This window comes from Terrapene carolina, unplaced genomic scaffold (genome assembly GCF_002925995.2).
Source record: "Terrapene carolina triunguis isolate 2854851 unplaced genomic scaffold, T_m_triunguis-2.0 Scaffold96, whole genome shotgun sequence".
Lineage (NCBI taxonomy): Eukaryota > Metazoa > Chordata > Testudines > Emydidae > Terrapene > Terrapene triunguis.
The window spans coordinates 70,608,059-70,634,157 of NW_020664447.1; the positions used below are offsets into that span (position 1 = coordinate 70,608,059).

At 41.4% G+C, this 26,099-nt stretch overlaps 1 protein-coding gene across 2 annotated transcripts in view; it reads left to right on the forward strand.

Moving 5' to 3' along the window:
- Positions 1 to 26,099, forward strand: part of TDP1 (tyrosyl-DNA phosphodiesterase 1) — a 119,844-nt gene that overhangs the window by 68,936 nt on the left and 24,809 nt on the right. For both annotated transcript variants that reach the window (XM_026651483.2, XM_026651485.2), the window contains exon 14: positions 14,766 to 14,868. In XM_026651483.2, coding sequence (XP_026507268.1) covers positions 14,766 to 14,868 — 103 coding nt within the window. The remainder of the gene's footprint in view (positions 1 to 14,765; positions 14,869 to 26,099) is intronic.

The following is a 26,099-nucleotide window of genomic DNA, read 5'->3' on the forward strand; positions in this document are numbered from 1 at the left end:
CTGTTCTCACTTTCAGGTGACATTGTAAATAAGAAGCAGGCAGCATTATCTCCTGTAAATGTAAACCAATTTGTTTTTCTTAGCGATTGGCTGAACAACAAGTAGGACTGAGTGGACTTGTCAGCTCTAAAGTTTTACATTGTTTTGTTTTTGAGTTCAGTTATGTATCAAAAAACCCCTACATTTGTAAGTTGCACTTTCACGATAAAGAGATTGCATTACTGTACTTGTATTAGGTGAATTGTAAAATACTACACCTCTACCCCGATATAACGCGACCCCATATAACGTGGTAAAGCAGCGCTGGCGGGGTGGGGGTGGGCGTGAGGCTGCGCACTCCGTCGGATCAAAGCAAGTTTGATATAACGTGGTTTCACCTATAACGCAGTAAGATTTTTTTGGCTCCCGAGGACAGCATTATAGCGGGGTAGAGGTGTGTTTCTTTTTTACAGTGTCAATATTTGTAATCAAAAATAAATATAAAGTGAGCACTGTACACTTCGTTTCTGTGTTGTAATTGAAATTAATATATTTGAAAATGTAGAAAATATCCAAAAATATTTAAATAAATGGTATTCTATTATTTAACAGCGAGATTAATTGTGATTAATTGCAATTTTATTTTTTTAAGCGCTTGACAGCCCCAATAGTTTGATGTGATGTGGACAATTTTTGTCTTAATGGTGATAAAGCTTTAACTTTTTGAATCTCAGCATCCACTATCATTAAAAAATTGTCAGGCCTCTCCCCATAATTTCCTGCAACAGTGAAAATTTAGACAAAAAATTGAAAAAATGCATGATCTTATGGGTTTTAAGCAATTGTGAATATTTAATCTTTAAAAATGCTTAAAATAAATATTAGTATTATCCATCAAAATTATAAAAAAAAGAAATGAATTCTTCCACGCTTAACTGTAGTAAGTGTCATTTTGTACGTAAGGAAGGCGCATAGTTGTTGGGTGTAGCCTCTTTTTTTTTTTTTTTTATCTTTTTCTAGAAAAATGTGTGTGTTGCTACACAGAGGGTAGTCATCCCAGGGACTGGATCAATTAAGATAAGGTAGAAAGTATTTTTATTCATAAAACTAAGTTGGTTGAAAGGAGCACATTAGGGTAACATAAATAAGAAATCGTGATGTTATTCTGTACCATGATTAAAGTCTTTGGGAACATTAATGTGTCAAGTAGATGAAATCTGTATTTGTTTCGTTTGAAGAGTATATCTCTGGAGCGCATTGGGCTGTATACATGCTGAGTTGCTAATAGCTAGTCATGTCCAAATATTGTCATTTATGATTTAATTGCTCGGAGTTTAATATTCCAGGCCCCAAGCCCCCACACAAATGTATTTCTGGTGTTTTGTGGGGGGGGAGGGAGTATTTGGGAAAGGGGGTATTAATATTTGTTCAGCTTGGCCTGATTTAAATAGTATGCTCAAAGGGCAATTTTAAAAAGTTTAATGGTGCTCAGTAAAACTCAGAAATGTTAGCTGGTATGTATGTCTCCTCTGAAAGTCCAATATTCTAGTGAAAAATTGGTATATTTCAAAGAATGCTGCTGAAAGTCACTGCTGCAGAGAGACGGTGACTTGGTTCTGGAGTGAAGTTCAAAATAGTGTACCCTTTTTTAACTAGAACAGAATTTCCATTGAAATATTGAGGATGTGTGCATGTGTCAGCAATGGTACAAGCTAATATTAGCTAATGCTATGAAGTTGCTACTGTTGTATGTTGTGCTTGCTCCTGATGAGACCCTCTCCTTAGCAAGAGATCCCTATGGAACATTAGCATATTCAAATCTATTCACTCTTGATAGTATAAACTAATACAGTCAAACAGAGTGTGGATTATAACTCTAACCAGTAGTTCAAAAGATTTGCTAGAGACAAGTACTTATTTTTTCCCTACTGTAGTTTAAATTGGGTGTCATTCTATGATTTTCCTCACTGTTAACAATTAGAAGTAACTTTTAAACGTAGGTCAAAATTGTGGGGCGGGGGAGGAGGGAGAAGTATTGGTAGAGATCACTTACTAAATTTCTCTGCTGTCATTGTCTAACAGGGAAGCTGAGGTGTAAGGCTTGCTGCGTATAGAAAAAGAGAATATTGAACATCAAACTGTTAAGCTTTGAACACTGATGCTACTGAAAGGGTTGGCTGGATGTACCTGATGTCAGATGCAGCCCCTTCATAGTGAGGAATGGACTACGTGAACAACGGCTGCTCTTTAGTCCCAAATTCTACATATCTTGGTTTACTTCTTTAAAATTACAGTAAAAACTGATAGCTGAACTTGGGATTCCTGGATCGTGGATCAGTTTTCACATGTCTGTTCCCTAGGTTGGTGGACAGTAGGGCTGACATGGAGCTGATGAAATTGATCTCCTCAGGGGTCTGTCAGCCCTACTGTTAGCCCACCACAGCCATTCGTTTAAGTGCAAAGTGTTGATTGCTGCCTATGCTGATACAGAAGCACCTTAAATGGACTTAAGGTTTGGAAGGGGAGGTTGGAGGAGTGGTGGCTGTAGGGGAAAAATAGTCAACAGCATAAGCTTAGGAGTTTTGCCAAAAATATTAATCTTGTTGTTTTTTTTAACTGTTCCTTTCTTCCAGATGCCTCCATTTATTTTTTGTTTGTTCTTCTCCTTCCCATATCAATCCTCTTTAAACCTTAATTTCACTCTCAATTGACTCTCCTCCTCCTCTTGGTTTCAAAATCTAAGGGTAGTTTTAGGCTGAAAATGTTAGCCACCCAGACTATTTGGATATTTTTGTTGCAGTAGTTAAGTTACAAATCCGTTTCCATTCTGAAAACAAGGGTTTCTCTTTTCAAACATTTACCTTTGGGCTAATTTTCTATGCATTATCTTAACCCAATACTGAATAGTGCTTTTTACCTATTATCGTACTTAGCTTTTATGTGTCACATTTCATCTGTAGAGCTCAAAGCACTTTACAAAGAGGGTAAATATGATTATATATTGCATTCCCTCATATAGACCCCAATCCTGCACACACACTCACATGCGTTACTTGACTACATGAGAAGAACCATTAGAAATCAGTGGGGTTACACATGAGTAAAGTTATACACATGCTAAAGTGTCTTCAGGATAGGGAACATAGTGTGTGTGACGTAAAAGCACTGTATGAATGTTAACTTAATTAGACACCCTAGACTAAATACTGTGTTTTTTCTTATACCTTGTACAATCCCAGCAATAAGTGCAAGGGAATTAGTCAAATTCTCTCGTGTCCTGTGTCTTTTTGGTTTAACATAATGTATCTAATGTGTCCACTGTCTTTTCTTGAGAGAAATTAAGTTATATCCCAGCTAGTGTGTCTCTTAATATTACATAATTCCGTCAAAGATAGGGTGATGCTTTGAGAGTTCACCCAGAACTATAAGAGGTTGTCCCTGCCTTTTCAGTAAACCTGGGTGCTTCTGTGCTTTTGCAGCTTTGGCTCAACACCCTGATATCGGCATTCTGCTTTTAAGCACAATGGCTTCACCCTGGCTTCCACCAGCATAAGTTAATCATCCATTTAAGAAGTAATTTAGGAATGTAACTGAATGAATATTTAATAAAAATAAAGCATGATGACCATAACCAAAACATTTTTGCAAGTGGAAGTAACCACTTACAATCAATTAAATGGAGGCTTCCCACTATTCAATGCAGAAATCAGTGAAGGGGAATAACTGGCAGTTAAAATTCTTCACTAATTTTCCCTTATATAGTACTGTTTTGTACAAAATGCATGTCATATTTGGCAAAAAAAAACAAAACAGGAAAGAAAATTTGGACAGAACAAATGAATTCTATTATACGACTATTTTCTTACTCTCTTTATCATTTACCTTTGGCTCACAAGGGGAAATCAGTAATTTGCCTTATCTTATTTATTCTTTTAAGAAACAATTTCTCTTTCTATTTGATGTAGACAGTCATTCTCAGTGCAACAGTGAAAGTAAATATACAAAATACAAGTGTAAGGAGTATTTTCAAGTATCCATACTGTGGTGAGATAAGTTAAGAAATGGAAGTAATGTTCAGTACTTGCTACTGAATGTCTTTGACATTTTAGGAGATTTACCATTGAATATACGGGACTAATTCGTGCTGATTTGGTGATTTTTTTCTTTCTCCCCCTTCCCCCCCCCCAGATGTTTCTCTGTGATTCTTGGAGATGATGTAAAGGTTGTCCACAGAAGTTGATCAGTATTAATTCATTTCTACCATGCAGGACGTTTGTGGTTTTTTAATAGATCTTGTCACTGTAAAAGGGAAATTTTTCTTTAGGAATTTGGTGAGGTTGGCTATTTCTGTATCTATATCGAGATAGATATATGAGAAAATGCTATATATCTAGATAGATCTAGATATATAACATTTCCTCATATATCTAACTGTTTTTTCAAGGTATTTCATCCACATAGATCTCACTCTTGGCGCACAGGAACCTGTGTGCATAAGATCAGAATCTTTTGGCTGCTAGTGTCCACTGGGGCTGCATTCATACCCTAGATATCCTTTTGCCTCACTCCCCCGACTCCCCCCCCCACACACACACACACACCCATCTAAGGACATTTAATGAAAGGAACATGCCCCAACATCCCATAGTTCCTTTGCCAATACAGAATCAAAGAAGGAGTAGGACTTCTTAATAGCAGGGAAGGAGGTGGGTCATGGGAGCCATGTGGACAAAACATCTCAAACCACAGTTACTGTAAGGTATGTAACCATTCTTTGAGTGATTGTCCACGTGTATCCCACTCTTGGTGACTAGCAAGCAGTTACCTGTTTTCTTGGAAACAGGTAGTCCTTCTAAACAAGGATTATAGGACAGCTCTATCAAAATGGGCATCTGACCTGGAAGCCTCTACCAAAGAATAGTGTCTAGTAAAAGTGTGGACTGAGCTCCACATAGCTGCCCTACAGCCTCTGGAAATAGGGACAGTCATCAAACAGGCAGCTGAGGCTGCCGGAGTCTTAGTGAAATGAGCTATTATATGGCTAGATAGGTCTAACCTGGCTAGCTCAAAACATGTTCTTCTACATTTGAAGGTCCATTTTTCTAATCTCCGTGAGGATATTGCCTGACCCTTAACCATCTCTGCAAAGGCCACGAGCAGCCTAGGTGTGTTCCTGAGTAATTTTGTCCTGTTAAGATAATATGGTAATGCCCTTATTACATCAAGAGTATGAAGTAGCTTCCTCCAAGGTTGAGTGAGTGTGAGAGAAGACAACTGAGACATTAATTAATTGGTTCATATAGGATTCTGAAACAATTTGGGGCAAAAACTTGGGATGAGCCGAAAATAACACTGTCTTTATGAAACATATATAAGGGGGACTTACCACGAGAGCCTGAATCTCCCCAGCCAGTCAAGCTGATGTAAAGGCTACTAAAAAGTCAGTCTTGATTGACTGATGGTATTGGAAGGTTGCTAATGTCCCAAAGGTAGTGTGGAGTGTGGGTGTTCTGGAAAACAGAACAAACTAACTTGTACTCTCGTCAAAAAAAGATATCAAGTTTGATAAAGATAATAGAGTTGATGTAATATTCTTAAGCTTCTATAAGGCATTTGACTTGGTACTGCATGACATTTTGATTAAAAGAAGTAGAACAATACAAAATTAACATGGCACACTTAAATTAATTAAAAACTGGCTGATGTGCCAAAATGTAACTGTAAATAGGGAATCATCATTGAGTGGTTGTGTTGCTTGTGGGGTCCCACAAGGGTTGATTCTTGGCCCTACGCTATTTAACATTTTTATCAGTGACCTGGAAGAGAACATAAAATCATCAGTGATAGTTTGCACGTGACACAAAGATTGGAGAAGTGATAAATAATGAAGAAGACCAGTTAGTGATACAGAGTGACCTGGATCACTTGGTAAACTGGACTCAAGCAAATTATATGAATTTTGACATGGCTAAATTTATACACCTAGGAATAAAGAATGTAGGCCATACGTACAAGATGGGAGACTTAGGAAGCAGTGACTCTTGACAAAAGATATGGAGGGGACTGGGGGATAATACCCTCAACGTGAGCTCTGAGTGCGACACTGTGGACAAAAGGGCTAATGCCATCTCTGGATGCATAAACGGGAATCTCAAGAAAAGAGTAGACAAGTTATTTTACTTCTGTATTTGGTACTGGTGCAACCCCTGCTGGAATACTCTGTCCAGTTCTGGTGTCCACAATTCAAGAAGGATATTGAAAAATTGGAGGGTTCAGAGAAGAGCCACAGGAATGATTAAAGGATGAGAAAACCTGTATTTTAGTGACAGACTGTAAGGAGCTCAATCTATTTACTTTAACAAAGAGGAGGTTATAGGGCGACTTGAACACAGTCTGTAAGTGCCTACATGAGGAACCCAAATTAATTATGGGCTCTTCAGTCAAGCAGAGGAAGATATAACATGCTTCAACTTCCAACCATTGGATCTAGACAAATTCAGTCTGGATATAAGGCTTTTAAACAGTGAGGATTAATTAACCATTGGGACAATTTACTGAGACTCAAAAGGAATTATTTTGGAGAAATTCTATGGCCTGTGTTATATAGGAGGTCAGACTTAGGTGATCAGAGAATTATCTGGCTTGGGAATCTGTGAACCCTGTTAACACTATATTGAGGTCCCAGGAGGGAAGGGCTCCCATTCTGTGAGAAAAATGTAAGAAATCTTGCCACTGTCAGATGGGAAACAATGGTGTTACCTTGGATAGGACAGTGATGTGTAGATATTGCTGATAAATTGACCTTTATGGAACTAATAGAAAGTCCTGAGTGTTTCAAGGCTAGTTAATATCCAATATTGATTAAATGGTGTTGTCAAAGGAGACTGCTTCTACTGAGATGCCCAGTGGGAAAACCTCTTCCACTTAACTATGTATTGGCATAGTTGAGGCTTTCCTGCTTTGTTAAAAAAAGCTCTGAACTTCAGCTGAACATCTTTCTTCAGTGGGTGTCAAACAGCCAGTATGTGGGCTGTTAGATGTAATGATCTGGGTATCTGACTCTTGTGCTGTGATACTACATTGAATAGAGCAGTTAAAGCTAGTGGGGGCTGCATTGAGACATTCACAAGTTCTGAATACCAAACTGCCTGGCACATGCTGGGGCTATCAGATCATGGATCCTGCATTTTATTTTAGCTTATTCAGAACTCTCAGTATCATGGGGATTGGCAGAATGGCATACATCAGTCCTGGTGTCCATGCAGATGGCCAAGACATTTGACAAGGGAGTCAGACTGGCATCCCTCTTGGAGCTTGACACTTGTTCTCCTCTGTGTCAAATAGGTCTATGGATGTGTATCCCTCCTTGTGAAAGATGTTCTGCATCATTGAGTTCTTTATGCATTATTTGCACATCTGAAGTGTGTCTTTGTACCTGTTTAAAGAGGAGAAGGCTTCTTGTGGGACCATGACCAGCATGTGCATGTGGTATTTGTTGAGTAGATATGTTGATTTCAGCCACCTTTGTATGGCACATAGGCAAAGTCTGGTAAACAGTGTTGCATAGCTGCATGAGGCTGTGTGTCCCTGAAGTCAGAGGCATGCTCTCATTGAGGTCTTTGGGTGAGTTTGAAGGTGGTTGGTTGAGGTTTGCTATAGCTTGGAATCTTTTTTTTTGTAGAATTTAAGCTCTCACTGACCTGAAAATCTAACATGGCTCCTGTGAATTCTTATGTGTTGACTTTGAGATCCATTGTAGCAAAGAGCTTTAAGGTTACTCAAATCAAGTCAGCTGGTAATGTGAACTCCCCTGGATCAACCAGTCAGCAAGATACCGGTAAACCTGGATCCCTTGTCTGCTTAGATGAACTGCCGTGACTACCTAGCACTTGGTAAACACTCTTGATGCTGTGGAAAAACCATAGAGCAGGACCCTGTACTCGGAGAGATGTTCCTACTAGGAATCTGAGGCATTGCCTATGGGCTGACTTTATAGATAGATGGAAATAGGCATCTTGAAGTGGAGAGCCACAAGCTAGACTTGATCTAATGAAGGGATTCTGAAGACCAGAGTCATCCTGAACTTGAAACGACATATAAACTTGTTGAGACATCAAAGGGCCAAAATGCGATACCAACCCTTGTTCCTTGGAATGAGAAAATAGTAGGAATAAAAACTCCTACCCCTGAATTCTAAGGGCACCTCCTCTACTTTTGAGTTATTGAAACAAGAGGCTCACTCCCTCTCTTGAGAGAGATCCCTGATGAAAAGGGATGAAGAAGGAGGGTAAGATGGAGGAAGGGACTGGAATTGAATTTAGTACCCACTGCTGATAAACGATAAGACCCATTGGTCTGAGGTGATCCCTTTTCAGACTTCCCAAAAAAGAGATGGTTGCCAAACGGGGGGAGGGAGGGAATGGAAATAAAGATCCCCAGGACATTCTGTCGGGCTCTCCAGGCATTAGTTTTACTGCCAGGAGAAAGATGCTGATGGTGCTACAAATTAGAGAGAGGCACAGGGTTATCTGCACTGAAATCCCTGTTTCTTCCTTGGTGGTTCCAAAGTCCTCTGAGGATTGTAGTAGTAGTGAGCAGAGCGATGCTATCTGAAGGAGCTCTTGGGTCTGTCTTGCTTCTTTCTTAGGGCTGGGATGTACAGGCTCAGGGAACGCAGGATATCCATGGAGTTCTTCAATGAGTGGAATGCCTTATTGATCTTTAAAAAGGTCATTGTCCACCAAAAGAGAGTCCTCAACTGTGATTTGGACCTCCTTCCATATTCCCGATGCTTGGAGATAGGACAGCCTCCTCATCGCTTCAGATGTGGCAATGATCCATGCTGCTGTACATAATGGATCTAGGGCTGCTTGTAGGGAAGTGTAGGTTATCAGCTGTGAGAGGAATAGTGTGAGTCAGAATACAGACCTTGCATAAATGTTACTTATTTTTATTTTGAATGGGTTTTATCTTGATAAGCTTTAAAAGTAAAATTTACCCCACAAGATGGAAATTTCCAAAGAGATAAGCTGCATATCTTATGAACCAGTTCTTAGAACTGTTGCCAAATTGTCGTGTTTGCAAGAAAAGAGTCAAACATCTGTCATAAGATGTCCAAATTTATTCTTAACATTACTGATGGATGCATGTTGAGTTGCTGCTGTTTTTGCTACCTGTTATTTTCATAGAATTTTGATGGCCCGTTTTCCACGAATAGTGCCAGATATCAGTGCAAGACCTTCTCATCCCGAGTGGGGGCCTTGTGAACTTCCTCAAAAGTGGTTTTGTGCTGCTTTCATTTTGATTTTTTTGTTGAGGATCACGTGTGTGTGTGTCTGTGTGTGTCTGTGTGTGTGTATATATATATTTATTTATATATATATATATTTTTTTTTAAATTGTTGGCTTAAGCATGACTTTTCCAATCCAACACTAATCTAAATATTACCCATCTCAAACCTGACTGGGCAAGGCTGACTCAATTCAAGTCATACTTTGTACCACTCACCACTTCTCTGAACTCACTGAAGAGTTCTGAAGGTGGTGCTATAAAGGGGAGCAGTCGAGACTCTCCCCATGCGTAAAATGAAAGTCCATTATCCCTTGGGTCTACAAGCCATTTGAGGGAAGACTGATACTCCTGATACCCAAGGCTTGCCTCTTTAGGGGAAACAAAGTGAAGATGGCAACCAACAGGCTAAGGCAGTCTGTGACTAGTCTGCCAGCACCTGAAGAGCCTGCTAGCATGAAAGTGCTGTGCCCAGCTACATCTCCTGTTCCACATGAGCCCAAAGACTAGAAGAACTGAAGAGTTCCAACACCTGTTATCTTATTTTTTGTCTTTTGTTTTTATTAACTGGGAGACATCTCAGCCTTTTGATTTTTTTTGAGGGTTTGAAAGAATGGTTGTATGCATGCATGCATGTATGTATGTATGAGCATCTGTAAAGTCCACATGGGAAAGCACCAGAAAAAGAGTTTGCCAAGTTTAAGCAACCCCTAAACATAGTCTTTTAAAAGATACTCATTGGATGTGTGTTTTTTTTCTTTGTGTAGAATCCTAAAACTGTCAGCTGTGAATTGTTAAGTGAAAATTTCAAAACTTCTGCTTATTAGTGTACTATTCAGGTTTGTATTATCTGTGATGGGGGTGGGGGGGAAATCATGAAACAGTTAGGAATCACATAAAAGTGAAATCTAAGGAGGAAGATTTAATTTATTTCAATATTAAAATACTCAACCAGCTAAATTCTGATTGCATTGCTGTGAGTTCCTTACTGGGTGTTTTACTCCTGGGGGAATTCCGCACATCTGCGGGTGTGCAGAATTCCCCCATCTCGCATAATTTTGTATTTTCCCTCATAAAATACATTTTGCCTAAAAGTGCTGCAGTTCTGCCTTTTGCCCACCAGAGGTAGCTGTAGTGCCAGAACACCCAGCTGCGTTCATGCTGGCTGTTCTAGCACCACAGCGGTTTCTGGTGGGCAAAAGGCGGACCTGCAGCACTTTTAGGCAAAATGTGTTTTATGTGGGAAAATACAAAATTCTATGCCCAGTGCTGCAGAATTCCCCCAGAAGTAGAGTTCATCACAGCACCCTTCTAGCAGAGCCAGGTTAGAACAGAGTGGGCCACACAGGGCTGCGGGGGGGGGGGGGTGTCACAGACTCGGGTTCAGAATGGCTAGTGGGGGGACAGACTGGAGCATGGGCTCAGGAGCTAGTGGGGTAACAGCGTTGAGGATTGGGACAGGGAAGGGGGGCTGCAGAGACCCATGGGGAGGAGGGGTGCGGGAACAGAGACAGATGTGCCTGACTGAATGGGAGAGGCTTGGGGTCAGCCAGGGTCTGCATGGAGGAGACTTTCCAACACCCTAACAATCCCCCCGCCCCCCCACCCCCAAGAAAAACCCTCCCACCGACACCCAACACCCTCCAGGTTCACTCCTAGGCTCCTTCCCTCTCCCTCAGTTCTTCTGTTACCCCTGACTCCCCAAAGCCTTTGCACTGCTTCTGACATGTGCAGGAAATACTGTTCTATGTTGTAATTTAAATGAATTACACAGAGTTCTGTATTAATATGCCTAGTAAGGAATCTATTTGTCAAAAAACTTTTTTGGTCTGTATTGTTAGACAACTTGCTGACAAATATTTTGAAATAAAGTACCAAAATAATTGTAACTGACATGATTATATTGTGTTATTTTGACAAATACAATATGCAGAATTTTGCAGAATTTTTAGTTTTTTGGCACAGAATTCCCCCAGTAGTAGTGTTTATAACCAAGTAGACAGAACCTCCTTGATTTTTTTTTTTTTAGGATTTATAAGGGTTGCTTATCTGTAAATTATAAAAAAGGAGTCTGAGTCATCTTTGTTTCAATAAGCAATATATGTCAGAATCATAGAGAATCTGTGTGGATGTGAACCAGTTCACCTAGGAGCCTAATCAGCTCTCTTTAAATTAACTTTTCATTTTCACACAGCTGCCCTTCATTCACTATAGATTTTAGTTTTTCCCTGTGTTTCAAAATGAACCTGTTCATAAACTGAGATTAGTGTAAATAATTATATTTTCTGAGAAGCGCTTGGTAATTAGCTACTAGCATCTGGAGGCTGGCTGACAGACAGACTTCATCCAAATAGGTCCAGCTTTAAAGTCTTTCTCCCTAAGTGTTGATTTGGGAACCCTTGTTTAGGATTTGGATCCCCGGAGAGTAGCTACAACAAGAGATCCGTGTTATAAGGGGAGAATAAAAGTACTCAGAACCTTTGGAAGGGGCTTGATAACTTTTTGTCAGCACATTTGGATGTGGCTTGAATTGAGGCAGGAGGTCTTTTGGAAGCTCCAGTAATCCCCTTATTTATCAGTATGGCAAACCTACCAAGCAAGGAAGGGAGAGTGCAAAATGTCTAGCAGTTTGTGTGGTTTCTCTTGCATCTCCTCCACTGTTATGTCAAGAGCCTCTGCCATTTATTTAATATGTTGGAATGCCTTAAAATCATCAACTGGAGAAAACATTGAGGGGTTCACTGCCTCATTAGGGAAGGATAAGGGAATTGTGGCCGGGATTAATTGTTCTCCCTCATCTGCCTGATATACGCTTCTCTCTTCTTCCCATCTCTTTAGTATCTGAGGCTGTATTAATTGACCTGGCTGGAAACATCTATATCGCCTCTTAGGAGAAGAGGATCTATCCCTGGGAGTGGGGGCAGTAGCTACTGGCTTGCAAGTATGTGGGTTGCATACCCCAGGGTGCCTAGTAGGGCCAAGGTTGATAGGCACATGAATCTTGGATTGGTGGAGGCAGAGAAGGATACTGTGGGGCTGGTCTCTGAAGTCCATGCCTTTTCCTGCTGAAAGCAGTCCCTAAAGTCCCTCCTGGATTCCCATTGTGATCCTTGTGAAGGGATAGGAGGGTGAGTGGGAAAGGAACCCTCCTGTGTACCGATGGGGAGGATGAGAAGGAACACACCATCTCCGCAGGTGAGGCTACCCTTTCAGGCATACTAAGGCACTCTGATGTCACTTATACTCAAGTAGGGGATAGAGTTGGTATTACCTATTTTGTTTGTGTTACCGAGGTCTCATGACCAGGAGACTGACCAGCACCACCTTCAGCCTATCCAGCAAGGTGACTCCTGTATTGGGCCCACAGCTAAATCACCCAGTACACACACATGCTCTAGGTGCCAATAGGGATGATGCTGAGGAACTGGCTAGTGAGGAGGTCAGTACCAGAAGAAGGATGATCCAGAGGTGCAGTGGAGATACTATAGGCACCTGTTTAATAGTTGGTACCAAGGCACCAGAGGGTTCTTTCTCAGGATGTTGGCTGCCCTTTGAGTTTGAGAAGAGTGAGACCTGTGGTGATTTTTGTGTCTGTTTTTCATAGGCACTGGGGGAGGGTGACCTGTGTCTCAGCTCAATTCTGGAGCGATGATGATCCCTCCTGCACCTTTTCGAAGCTATTGCGACAGAGATTGAAGCCCGTGACTGGGGTCCAATGTTTCCCTGGAGCCTGGGGTAGAATCGCGGATCTCCAGGGCACTCATTAAGAGGGTCTGGGCAGGGGACTATGCCTTTGTTAGGTCCTTCCTTTCTGTGTCCAAAGAGGCCTTCCTGGAGCACTCCAGAAGGAATAATCTCAGGTGGGCCTTTGGAAAATGAGTGGCAGATAGAGCAACGTTCTGGAATATGCCCCTTGCCTAAACAAAAAAGCACCTAGAATGCCCATCACTTAGTGGTATAGAAATGTCATACGAGGGACAAGATTTAATCTCTGGGTTTTCAGCACAGCGGTTTAGTTTTTCTTTCTTTCTTGGTTGCTAGGAAAGCAGGCGGACAGTGCAGCGGTTCAGTCGTTCTGCCATGGGCGGTAAGAAAGAACTGAAGGACAGTAGGGTCTGCGCCTGCCCTTTTATACCCTTGGGTGGTGCGAGGACGTGTAGGGGTGTGGCCCCAATGAACCCTGCTGGCCAAAAGAACCCAGTCTCGCATGCATGAGCACCAAGAGAGGGATCCATGTGGACAAATACTCAAAGATGAAACATGATTTATTCATTTCCCAAGCTATAAAATTCCTCTCAAGCCTATCTTCAAGAACACAGTCTTTATTTTCCCAAAGACAAAAGAATAATAGATTAATAGAAGAAAATACATTAATGTTTGTCAGCATATCTTATTCATAATATTTATGTTCATATCCTTAGAGGTCAAAATATTAGAGAAGTACTTGATTTCAGTTTTTGTATACTGGCTTTTAAAATTCCTTCCTTGTTTGGTGAGGATTCTTCAGCTGCCCTTTTCTGTATACTCCTTGTGAAGCTCTGGCACTGGCACTGTCAGACCGAGGTTACTGGGCTAGATCGACCACTGGTTTGACCCTATATGTCAGCTCTTATGTTCCAAACTAAGTACTGATCCAGCCAACTCAGATCACTAATGCAAAATCAGTCTCCCTCCTCACCCCCAGCTAGAAGGCATCTATTATGTGTTTATCAGTTCAAATTTAATGTGAACAGATTTTGATAATGGAACCGCATATATTTTCTTGATTCAGATTCAATTTGAAAGCTATTCTCTTGCTGATAAGGGAGCAGGGACATTATGGGCTGAAAGTATAATGTAACATTTGCTTTAAAAATTATTTGTTTTATAAAGTAATCTTCATGGAGTTTATCAAAGGAGAAAATGTCAATGAGAGAAAATGCCTTATGCTTTATTAATTTTCCATACATATTCGTTCATAAATGTCTCAAGAAATGTAAAATAATCCCATTTAGGGAGAGATCCTTTCATCTCCAGGAATGATAGATAAGGGAAAAGGCCTTTGTTAGTCTCTAAGGTGCCACAAGTACTCCTGTTCTTTTTGCGGATACAGACTAACACGGCTGCTACTCTGAAACCTGTCAAATGTGGTTGGTTAGTCACGATTCCTTATTCAGGTTCCCAGGTAATAATGCAAAGGCTGAAGTTGGTTATTTGCACATTGTGAATCTGGGAGCATCAACTATACTAAATTCATATTGAATTTCATAATACATAGTACTTATCTATATATGTACTGCACGACTGCCCTGTTATGTGGCACTTACACAGTTCCCCACTGCACTGAGGGAATAGTAATGAGGATCAAGGCCCTAATTATTCTCTTTGTGAAAGGACTTTCTGGTTGGGGAAAGGTTTTACTTCTAATTCAAGTACATTGTTGTTGCAGCTGTAGTATTTGAGTGTTTTGCTGCTGTGAAGATTGTGCCACACTGACCTGCTGTCTGTCTCTTTGCAGTGCCAATCTTTCCAAAGCTGCCTGGGGAGCTCTGGAGAAAAACGGCACGCAACTGATGATTCGTTCATATGAACTTGGAGTCCTTTTCCTGCCTTCAGCATTTGTAAGTTCATAATTCAGCAACGAAAGCCTAGATACTGTGACAGTCTGCAAATGCTGATATCTTACAAAAAAGTCTGTAACCACATTATTCTATCCCATTGTATACTTGTTTATTATTTCTTTTGTTTAATTTTTTTTTGGGGGGGGGGAGGTTTAGTAGTTTTTTTAGAGTTATAGAACTTAGTGCTTTAAAGAAAACCCATATGTTTACCCATACATCAGGCAGGAATTTGGTACCTAGACGGGTTTTCATAGTCTCCTTATGGTAAATACAGTAATATGCAATACTTTATGGATAAGATTCAGAATCTTTTGCTAGCTCTGCTCTGAGATTACTCTCTGAGTCTGGACTGAGACTCTGCATAACTCAGCAGAAATGTGTTGTCATACTTTCAGAGCTAATTAATCTCTACTTTTAAGATCTTTTGCTGCACCCATTTTGTTGAGTACAATGCCCTGTGGGTTCAGAAAGGGAGAAGCATATTTTGTCACACACAATTGGTCATTTGGAGCTGAAAATAAAATTTCTAATCCCCTCTGATCACTTTCCTGAAATCCACTGATGATGGCCATTGGACAGTTCCACCTTGCCTTTTCCCAGACTCACTGCTTTGAAAGAGCAGATTTTCAAATTTCTTTGTTACTATGGTATCAGTAGTTTCCAGTCTAGTTATCAAAGGCAGAATTGGAAAGTTGAAGCATTGCTACTGGATATGCTCAGTAGATAAAATCTCTGTTCTGAGAGAGAATGAGGGGAAGGAGTAGAGCAGAGTACTGAGAGTCAGGAGGCCTGGGTTCCTTTCGTACTCTGCTACTTGGCTCATTGTAGGGCAAATAGGCAAAAATGTTCAAATACTGCACATCCACTACATTGGCCTATCTCCGTTTTTAGTTACCTTAACACTTATGGTCTGATTTTTTTCAGAGCGATTAAGCATGCACAAATCCAGTTGAAGTCAGTAGAAGTTGCATGTACTTATCACCTCTGTCAATCAAGACTTAGCTATGTCTGGTTGGGTACCCAAATTTAGAGAACATGTGCTTGAAAATTTTGGCTTTAACCTGTGTGAGCCTCAGTTTCCTCATGCAAAACAGGGATAGATTTGTAAAGTTTGTGAAATCTTCAGATAAAAAATGCAATGTAATTGCAAAGTGTTAGTATGTTGTTGTTGCTGCTTTGTGTTCTACTTTTTTGTAGATGAGCACGCTAAAAATAATTCCTAGGTAGAAAACAAAACAAATCCTCAAAGGCTGGACAGTGCTACATGAATCTGTTGCTATCAAAATGAGAGCAGCATCAACAGTTGGTCTATGTTCAGAAAGCATTCAAATTCCCTTCTGCCTAAAGGCCTACAAAATTCATCCCTATTCAGGGAGATGATTCTCTGGCTGCCAGAGAAAACAATCTATAGACTAAAAATTCTTAGGTGTGTCTTCCATGGGAACAAAATTTCTCTTCATCCCTCCAAGATCATGTCCACCAAGCACATAATTTCATCATTTAATTTGACAGTATATAACTAACCAACAGAGCATTTTTAAAGAATGAGATTTTATGAAAATATTTATGCATAATAATTTGGTAATTACAGTCTCTAATTGCTACAATAGAATTGATAGTTTCCTGCTGAGGCTTTTTATCATGGGAGAAGTGCTGCATCACACTCTTGACACTTACTAAGCAATTGAAAGCAAGTACTGGGTGACTTCCAATAGTGGTGGCAGCATTTCCCTGATTTTTTTAATCACTAAAATCATAGGGAAGCAAAACATGTTGCTCTCAGAAGTCCTTATGAATTATCTAAGACTTGTAATAACACCCTCAAATGGTGTTCTCCTGATGTACAACAGAACATTTAGTGACAATGCTGGGTTGTGAAATTAGAAAACCTCATAATTGACTAGAAGGGGTGATCATTTTGGTTTCAATAAACTCTATAAGAAATAGGAAAAAGAAGTTCTCATTTTAATAACTGTTGATGATAGACATGAAGTGACTCAGGCAGAAACTATCGCCTGGCTGAGTCAAGATTTATTTGATGACTTTGTCAGCAGCTGACCTCAAGGGAGTGAACAATGTTCTGGCAAACTGGCTTTTGCTGTCTACAGCTGCTGCCAAGCAAAGTGAGCTTACTTGAGACAGGGGTGAGGCATTTAAAGGACAGATCTCTTTGCGTTATTAACACACATCTACTCAGCTACTACAGATAGAACAAAGGCCAGCATGTGTAGGTATGGATTCCTGCTCTGTTTTCTTGTTTTGCCACATATATGCATTTACCAGTCTTAAAAACACACAATTCAAAAAACACAGGTGGGGACTAGCAGAGGTAAAAGTCCCCTCAGCCAAAGGGACTATGCTTATTTCAGAATCTGATGACTTGAGTAACAAGTAGAAATAAACTGGTTTCCCCAGGGCCACTCAATAATAAAATAACTAGCTGACAACCTTATACGTTGCACATGTGTAATTTGGAAAGTCATGTGCCTCCATATGCCAATATGTTTGGGATGTAACCAGCGCTGGGTGGTGTGGGATGGAGCTGGAGCCTGTGACCATTAGGATCCTGGTGTATGGGCTCCCTTTGAGGTGGAGCCTGTGTCTATGGGGGAGCAAAATGGAGACAGGGAATAGCAGGACCCCATGTGCCAGGTTGCAGCGCAACTCAAATTTGGCCGGCCCATCGTCAGTCCATCATGCCAGCAGGGACGGAGCTCTGCCATTACACCACCCAGTTCTGCTAGTTACTGCCTCCCCCATTGCAGAGGGATGTCCTGACCTGCTCGCAACCAGGAAGTGGGAGGGGCTGCCCATAGTCAGTTTGATTGTGGGAAAGGGGAACCAATGGGAAGGCAGGACCCAGAGCTGGGTGGTGTGGGGCAAACCCCCTCTTTTATGAGTGATGGAGAGGACAATGACAGTGGTATTTAGCAGTGACCACACAGCTTTTTCAAGCACATATATTTATTAATAGAGTAAAAAGTATTACAGAGGAAACCTATTCAAACAAACAAACCAGATTTAAACCCACACTAAACCAACCAGAAATCACCCATCTTCCACAGGAGGAGTCTGATAGGCCAACATCCCTTCCAACCCTTCAGTAAAAGTTGGGGCCGCCTCCTGTTGCTTGAGAAGAGGCAGCCCCGTGAGTTTCATCAGAATCTGCAAAATCCAAGTGATATCTTGTTTTGAAAAGGCTGTAGCCCTTACGGTTGCAAAGAAAACCCTGCAAATATGAACATAACACCCAACACTAGTTTCCAATATCTGCTGCAACCAGACACGGGGCTTGAAATAATAGATGTAAAATAAGTGTGTTCTCCTTCCACCAGCTGCTTTAATTTATTGCAGAAGGGTGGAAACAATTTATTCACAGGCGGGAAGTTGAGGATATATGAGTCTGTTTCTTCAAATCCGAAGACACATGAGAATAGGAACCCCAAGGAACTTGCAGAAAGTCAGAGCCTTTGTTTATGCTAGGAAGTTTTCCCTAAAATTGCGCACTAATCCTACCATGTAGAAATTTTTTGTTTTGTTTGTTTGTTTTTCGTGGAGGAAAGAGGAGAATACAGGGGATCATTGACATGAGGTCTGTCTGGACATGAGGCAGTTTCCTTCACTGATGCTAGCAATGGTAGGAGCTCAGCGTATCTCTCTCTCTGCCCAGCTTAGTGTCATCTGCAAACTTGCTGAGGGTGCAATCCATCCCATCATCCAGATCATTAATGAAGATGTTGAACAAAACCAGCCACAGCACAGACCCCAGGGGCATTCTGCTTGATACCGGCTGCCAACTAGACGTTGAACCGTTGATCACTACTCGTTGAGCCTGACAATCTAGCCAGCTTTCTATCCACCTTATAGTCCATTCATCCAATCCATACGTTTTTAACTTGCTGGCAAGAAAAAGGTGGGAGACCGTATCAAAAGCTTTGCTAAAGTAAAGATATATCACATCCACCACTTTCCCCATATCCACAGACCCAGTTATCTCATCATAGAAGGCAATTAAGTTGGTCAGGCATGACTTGCCCTCGGTGAATCCATGTTGACTGTTCCTGATCACCTTCCTCTCCTCCAAGTGCTTCAATATGGATTCCTTGAGGACCTGCTCCATGATTTTTTCAGGGAGTGAGGTGAGGCTGCCTGGTCTGTAGTTCCCCGGATTCTCCTTCTTCCATTTTTAAAGATGGTCACTACATTTGCCTTTTTCCAGTCGTCCAGGACCTCCCCCAATCGCCATGAGTTTTCAAAGATAATGGCCAATTGCTCTGCAATCACATCAGCCAACTTCCTCAGCACCCTTGGATGCATTAGATTTGTGCGTGTCCAGCTTTTCTAAATAGTCCTTAACCTGTTCTTTCACCACTGAGGGCTGCTCACCTCCTCCCCAGACTGTGCTGCCCAGTGTAGCAGTCTGGGAGCTGACCTTGTCTGTGAAGACCGAGGCAAAAAAAGCATTGAATACTTCAGCTTTTTCCACATCATCTGTCACTAGATTGCCTCCCCCACTCAGTAAGGGTCCAACACTTTCTCTGATCATCTTCTTGTTGCTAACATACCTGCAGAAGCCCTTCTTGTTACCCTTCACATCCCTTGTTAGCTGTAACTCCAGTTGTGCTTTGGCCTTCCTGATTACACCTGTGCATGCTCGAGCAATATTTTTAGACTCCTCCCTAGTGATCTGTCCAAGTTTCCACTTCTTGTAAGCTTCCTTTTTGTGTTTAACCTCACCGAAGATTTCTCTGTTAAGCCAAGCTGGTCGCCTGCCATATTTGCTATTCTTTCTGCACATCAGGATGGTTTGTTCCTGCACTCTCAATAAGGCTTCTTTAAAATAAACCCAACTCTCCTGGACTCCTTTCCCCCTCATACTAGCATCCCAGGGGATCCTGCCCATCAGTTCCCTGAGGGAGTCAGTCTCTTTTTCTGAAGTTCAGGGTCCGTATTCTGCTGCTCTCCTTTCTTCCTTCTGTCAGGATCCTGAATTCAACCATCTAATGGTCACTGCTGCCCAGGTTGCCACCCACTTCTACTTCCCCTACCAATTCTTTCTTGTTTGGGAGCAGCAGGTCAAGAGGAGCACTTCCCCTAGTTGGTTCCTCCAGCACTTGTACCAGGAAGTTGTCCCCAACACTCTCCAAAAACATTCCAGATTGTCTATGCACTGCTGTATTGGTCTCCCAGCAGATGTCAGGGTGATTGAAATCCCCCATGAGAGCCGGGGCCTGTGATCTGGAAACTTCTGTTAGTTGTCCGAAGAAAGTCTCGTCTACCTTATCCTCCTTGTCTGGTGGTCTATAGCAGACGACCACCACAACATCACCCTTGTTGCTGTCACCTCTAAACTTAACCCAAAGACTCTCAACAGGCTTTTCTCCAGTTTCATACTGGAGCTATAAGTAGTCATACTGCTCTCTTACATGTAATGCAACTCCTTCAGCTTTTCACCCCCGCCTGTCCTTCCTGAACAGTTTATACCCATCCATGACAGTGCTCCAGTCATGTGAGTTACCCCACCAAGTCTCTGTTTTTCCAATCACATCATAGTTCCTTGACTGTGCCAGGACTTCCAGTTCTTCCTGCTTGTTTCCCAGGCTTCTTGCATTCGTGTACAGGCATCTAAGATAACTAGCTGATTGCCCTATTTTCTCAGTATGAATCAGGAGGCCTCCCCTGTTGCACCCTCCTCCTTTTGTTTCCTTCCAGTATCTCACTTCCCCACTTACCTCTGGGCTTAGGTCGCGATCGCCCGGCGGGCTTAGTTTAAAGCCCTCCTCACTAGGTTAGTAAGCCTGCCTGTGAAGATGCTCTTCCCTCTCTTCATTGGGTGGATTCCATCTCTTCCTAGCAATCCTTCTTCCTGGAACAACATCCTATGGTCGAAGAATCCAAAGCCCTCTCTCCGACACTACCTGCATAACCACACATTTACCCCCACAATTCGATAGTCCCTACCTGGGCCTTTTCCTTCAACAAGGAGGATGGACAAGAACATGACTTGCACCTCAAACTCCTTTATCCTTCTTCCCAGAGCCATGTAGTCTGCAGTGACCTGCTCAAGGTCATTCTTGGCAGTATCATTGGTGCCCATGTGGAGAAGTAGGAAGGGGTAGCGGTCCGAGGTCTTGATCAGTTTCGGCAGACACTCCATCGCATCCTGAATTCTAGCTCCAGGTTTCTAGCTCGAGTTTCCCGGTCTGGACTGCAGATGGATGACTCCGTCCCCCTTAGGAGGGAGTCCCCAACCACCACCACCCATCTCCTCCTCTTGGGAGTGGTGGTCGTGGAACCCCCTGGGACAATGCATCCCATGCCTTTGGGTTGATGTGGTCTCCTTCTGATCCCTTCCCTCAGATGAGTCTTCCAAACCATTCTCCACTGCAGTACCTGTGCAGAGAGCCTGAAAATGGTTTCTTACCTCTATCTGCATTGGGGGTACATGGGTTCTCCTCTTTCTTCTTCTAGAGGTCACATGCTGCCAATTTTCTTCCCCGTTCTGCACTGCTCTCTCTGATTCTTCAGCAGCTGTGCCTGCAGTACCAAATGCTGACTTCTATCCAGAAAGTCTTCATTTTCTCTGATGCAACGCAGGGTTGATACCTGGGTCGCTGGTCCTTTAACCTTCTCTTCCAATATGGAGACCAGCTTTCACTTCGTACAGACGAAGTCGCTTTTATCCTCTTGGAGAAAGACAAACGTGATACATCCTGTGCAGGTCACAACAGCTGATCGCTCACTATGCATAATGTCTTCCTTCTAAGAACCACCTCAGATGTTGTATTTACTGCTCACAAAAGCCTGAAAGGCCAAAAAAAAACCACCCCCCTTTGTGGGAACCCCCGTCTCCCCCCTCCCCCCCCAGCAAACTCCCAGGCAAACTCCCTCTGTTCGCCTGTCACTCGGTTCACAACCAGCTGCTTTTTTATAAGGCTCCTGGCTCGAAGCAGTTGGCCCGGCTCAAAGCCTTCCCTCCAATCAACCACTCAAGGCCCACCTGGAACATGGCAGGTGATATCTTGACTCTGAGTTTTTTCTCAAGTATTAAGTCAGAGAGAGTTTGGCCTGCTTTATTTTATTTGACAAGAGTAGTGTGCATTGGATTAGTTTTTGGCTGATTGTCATTCTAGGATTATGAGACTATTCACCTAGAGCTAACAGCAACATTAGATATGAAGAGTATCCACTCGGAATACATCATACTTTTCATAAAATGTTCTAGTTTGACTGTATGTTGAAAAGCCTGGTTAAACTGGATGTAAAACAAAAACATTTCCTATGAGTAAATTCAGAGAGCTTCCTTTTCCATCCTTTTGTTTTGGTTTTCTGTGTGTGTGTTCTGGCAGAGTGAATATATGGGTATGTAGTCTCACACTCCAGGACCGATGGTTTTACTGAGATTTGCTGTGTATTTGTGTGTCTGTGTAGATACAGCTAGACCTGTAGTCCAATATGAGCATTCTGAGAAGACCAGGCCAAGAAGTACATGCATCTAATACTTGCTTCATTATTACAGTAGCTTTCTATAAAAGTTGCTGGTTTTAAATGATTTTAATGTTACCTATTTTCATTTCCTTTTCTCTCTCTGAAATGCTAGAAATTGTTAAATGCTAAAATCTGTAGCGATAAGAAAAAAAAATCTGTAGATTGAACTTTCAAAGCTATTATTTGATCCAAGTTGTGCTTATTCTTAAATAAATGACTCATCAGCTTTCTGAACTGTATGTACTTTTTGTTCTTAAAGTGACATGAGAGAAAATGCATCATTTACAAATTATACACTTATCTGTTAAATGTACCCATAAGGACCTGATATCTATGCTACTGGTTGTGAAACAGCCAGTGGATACATCTGATAAATTCTCAAGAAGCCAACTGACTCCCAACAAATGAATTATATGCATTTTCTGTTTCTGCTCCTTTCTTGTCCCTGGATTTCCTGCACAGAGCCCTAGAATAAATTGTCTAGATCTGGGGACTCTCAGACTTTTTCATAATGTGGACCACATATTGATAGATTCAATGTTTGTAATGGCTCTATCTCCCCTTGTAAGTATTCTCACACTTCTTATCAAACTATCTGTACTGAGCAATCTTGATTATCACTTCAAAAGTTTTTTTTCTCTTACTTAATTGGCCTCTCAGAGTTGGTAAGACAACTCCCACCTGTTCATGCTCTCTGTATGTGTGTATATATATCTCCTCAATATATGTTTCACTCTATATGCATCCGAAGAAGTGGGCTGTAGCCCACGAAAGCTTATGCTCTAATAAATTTGTTAGTCTCTAAGGTGCCACAAGTACTCCTGTTCTTTTTGCAGATACAGACTAACACGGCTGCTACTCTGAAACCTGTCATATTGATAGAGTATCTCATAGACCTCCAGCCCTCCTATTCGCAGTTGCTCAACTTCATAGTGGTAACTGCAGCAATTGTTTACATGAGAAACAATTAATTGTTCCACTGGTAGCTCCACTCCCTGAGAACAAATCTTATCTCTCCTCCTCTTAGCTGTCCCTAAGGTTACCTAATTATGCCGGTTCTCCCTCCTTTTTTCCAGGTGCTTTTACAGGCATCCAGGTTCATCTATAGAACGAAGATTGACACTTAGAATTTCAGTGGTGAATGCAATAGAATAGTGGTTTTCAATCTTTTTTGATTTGTGGACCCTAAAAAATTTCAGTTGGAGTTGTGGACCCCTGTGGAAAACTTAGACATAGTCTGCGGATCCCCAGCAGTCTGCAGACCACAGGTTGAAAACCACTGTTCTATGTTAACAGCAACCTTTCACAGACCCCTTAGACATAGCCCAGGGACTATGGGGTTGAAAACCACTGCTATAGATGAAACTAAAATAGATAAATAGAGACTCTGTAGAAGCAGCTGCTCTCTGCCTGTGATAGCCTTTATGGTGAAACCTCCTCCCTCAGTAATCATGGCCTCTATCTTACCAATATTCATTCTTAATGCAGCGCACTTAAAACCAGGTTGCCACTGTTCATAGTTGGCTTAGTTCATAGGGTCTCACAGTCTTCCACACATATCACTAAGTCATCAGCGAACAGCATGTTTCAAAGCAGCTCTCATTCTGTACTCCCACTTACATCCTTAACAGCAAACAAAAAAGGACTCTATGCTGATTCCTGATGCAGACCAATGTTCACTGGACATTTTGGCACACGTCTCTGTCTCAGGCTCCACCAAACTAGTTCTCACGGTACGCTATTGTACACCTTCAGGTCCACAAAGACCATACCCAGTTGCTGTCCATGATCTCTGAACTTCTCCATGAGAATTTGTAGAGCAAATACGGCATCAATTATACTCCTTCCTGGAATGAATCTGTACTGACTCTTCCAAGTTTCAACCATCCTATGCAGACACTTTTCAGTAATCTTCTCCTGTACTTTCATAGCATGTGATGTCTGCTTAATTGGGCAATAATTAGCACACAGTGTAGTATCTCATTTGTGTTTAAAAATAGGCTCCACAAGACTTTAACAGCATTCATCTGGCATTTTTCCTTTCTTGAGAATACCGTTGTACAGACTTGTAAGATACTTAATGCCTTTCCCACCCAATTTCTTCACCATAACCACTGGTACTTCATCTGTCCCAGGTACTTTCTCTGTTTTCATTTTTCCTAAGTGCCTTCTTCCTGTATGCAATATATCATGCCCTGGTTCAGCTTATGTTTTTAATTCCTCCCTTGGATTCTCCTCATTCATCGCTCTTCCAAATAGTCACTCCAAACTTTAATTGATTCACCATTCATTTGCAATGCTCCATATTCATTTCTAATGTTAACAAACTCATTCACCTCTCTCATCATTTTCTCTCTTACCTTGATGAGTCTATAGATGGTCTTCTCTCCTTTATGTTCTCAGTTATATAACTTGGTCACTGAAACGTCTTCCGGTCAGCATTCCTACTTTCCAACTTGCACATCTCAGCTTACTCACTCACTTCCTTAACTTTAGTGGCCCTTGCCCAGTTACAACAATATAAGTTGCTTACGGGGAATGCCCTAGCCCTCTGGGGTACATTTAACATGGACATTGGTTCATGTAAGCATATCTGTTGGACAAACTTTTCAAGTTGGCTTTCCAAGACTGACACCTTTTGGTTTGAAATCAAAGTTTTCCTTTTAAATCAAAGCAGCCCATCTGTCCCAAGGGCCTTGTTCTGTCCTCCTTTATTAGATAAAAGTGTCCGTTATCACTTAGGTACCATCTCCTACCTTCTTGCCTTCTATCTCAATAGCTCATGGATGCTCATTACTTCCAGTCATGGGACAAAATGGACATCTGCCTCCAAATTAAGTTCTGCATTATTTCATGGACTGGCCATCAGGAGCCACCCTAGTGTAACTTTCTTTCCTTCCTTCCCTCTATTACTAACTGAGATGAAGTGTCATGAATACCTTCAGAGTTTCCAGAATATCAAGAAAAAACATCAAAGACCACTTTTCTACATCAGTCTTCCATGTTACAATATAATGCATGGTAATACATACCATTCACTTTTCAAAACAACAACATTTTGATTAAGTAAAAATTCAGTAGAGAACACCACGAAGTAGTTGAGGATTACTGTACATAAATGCTACTGTCATTTCAACCAACAATTTCAGTTAATTGTGCCATAAACAAAGGTTTAACTCAAGGGCTATTTGACACTGTGCTTGTATTGTTACAGAAACAATAATCCAGGAATCTAGCAAAACTCAGATAACGCCAGATGTCAAAGACTAACAAACAGCACAGCTATGATGGTGTTTGTAGAGGGCTGTTTATGTCAAAAGGATGGAAGTTTATTCTAAGTCTTAGAATATTCTCTTCAAAAGTTTTCTTGTGGTTTTTTTTCAAATATTAATTTTTTTTTAGATTATTTTAATTAAAAAAAAAAAAGACTGATGCTATTTTCACACGCAACCCAAAGGAGTCTCAATTTCTAAAAGGGTTGGTTTTGAGTAATTTGTTACAAAAGTCTGATAATGGAATTCCATTGACCTGATAGCTAACCGAATAGCATCTGCCAAATCTATGTGAAACACTTCAAGGACACCTTGTCTTCCTTGTACTGCATACACGGATATCTCTCTTTCCCCCCCCCCCCCCCCAAATCGCTAACCTCTAAGTGTCCATTCTGTATAGTGATGCCGGTTGCCAAACTTTGTAATACACTTCAGAGGTTTATTTTTTCATACCAGAGTTTTCAAAGCTTC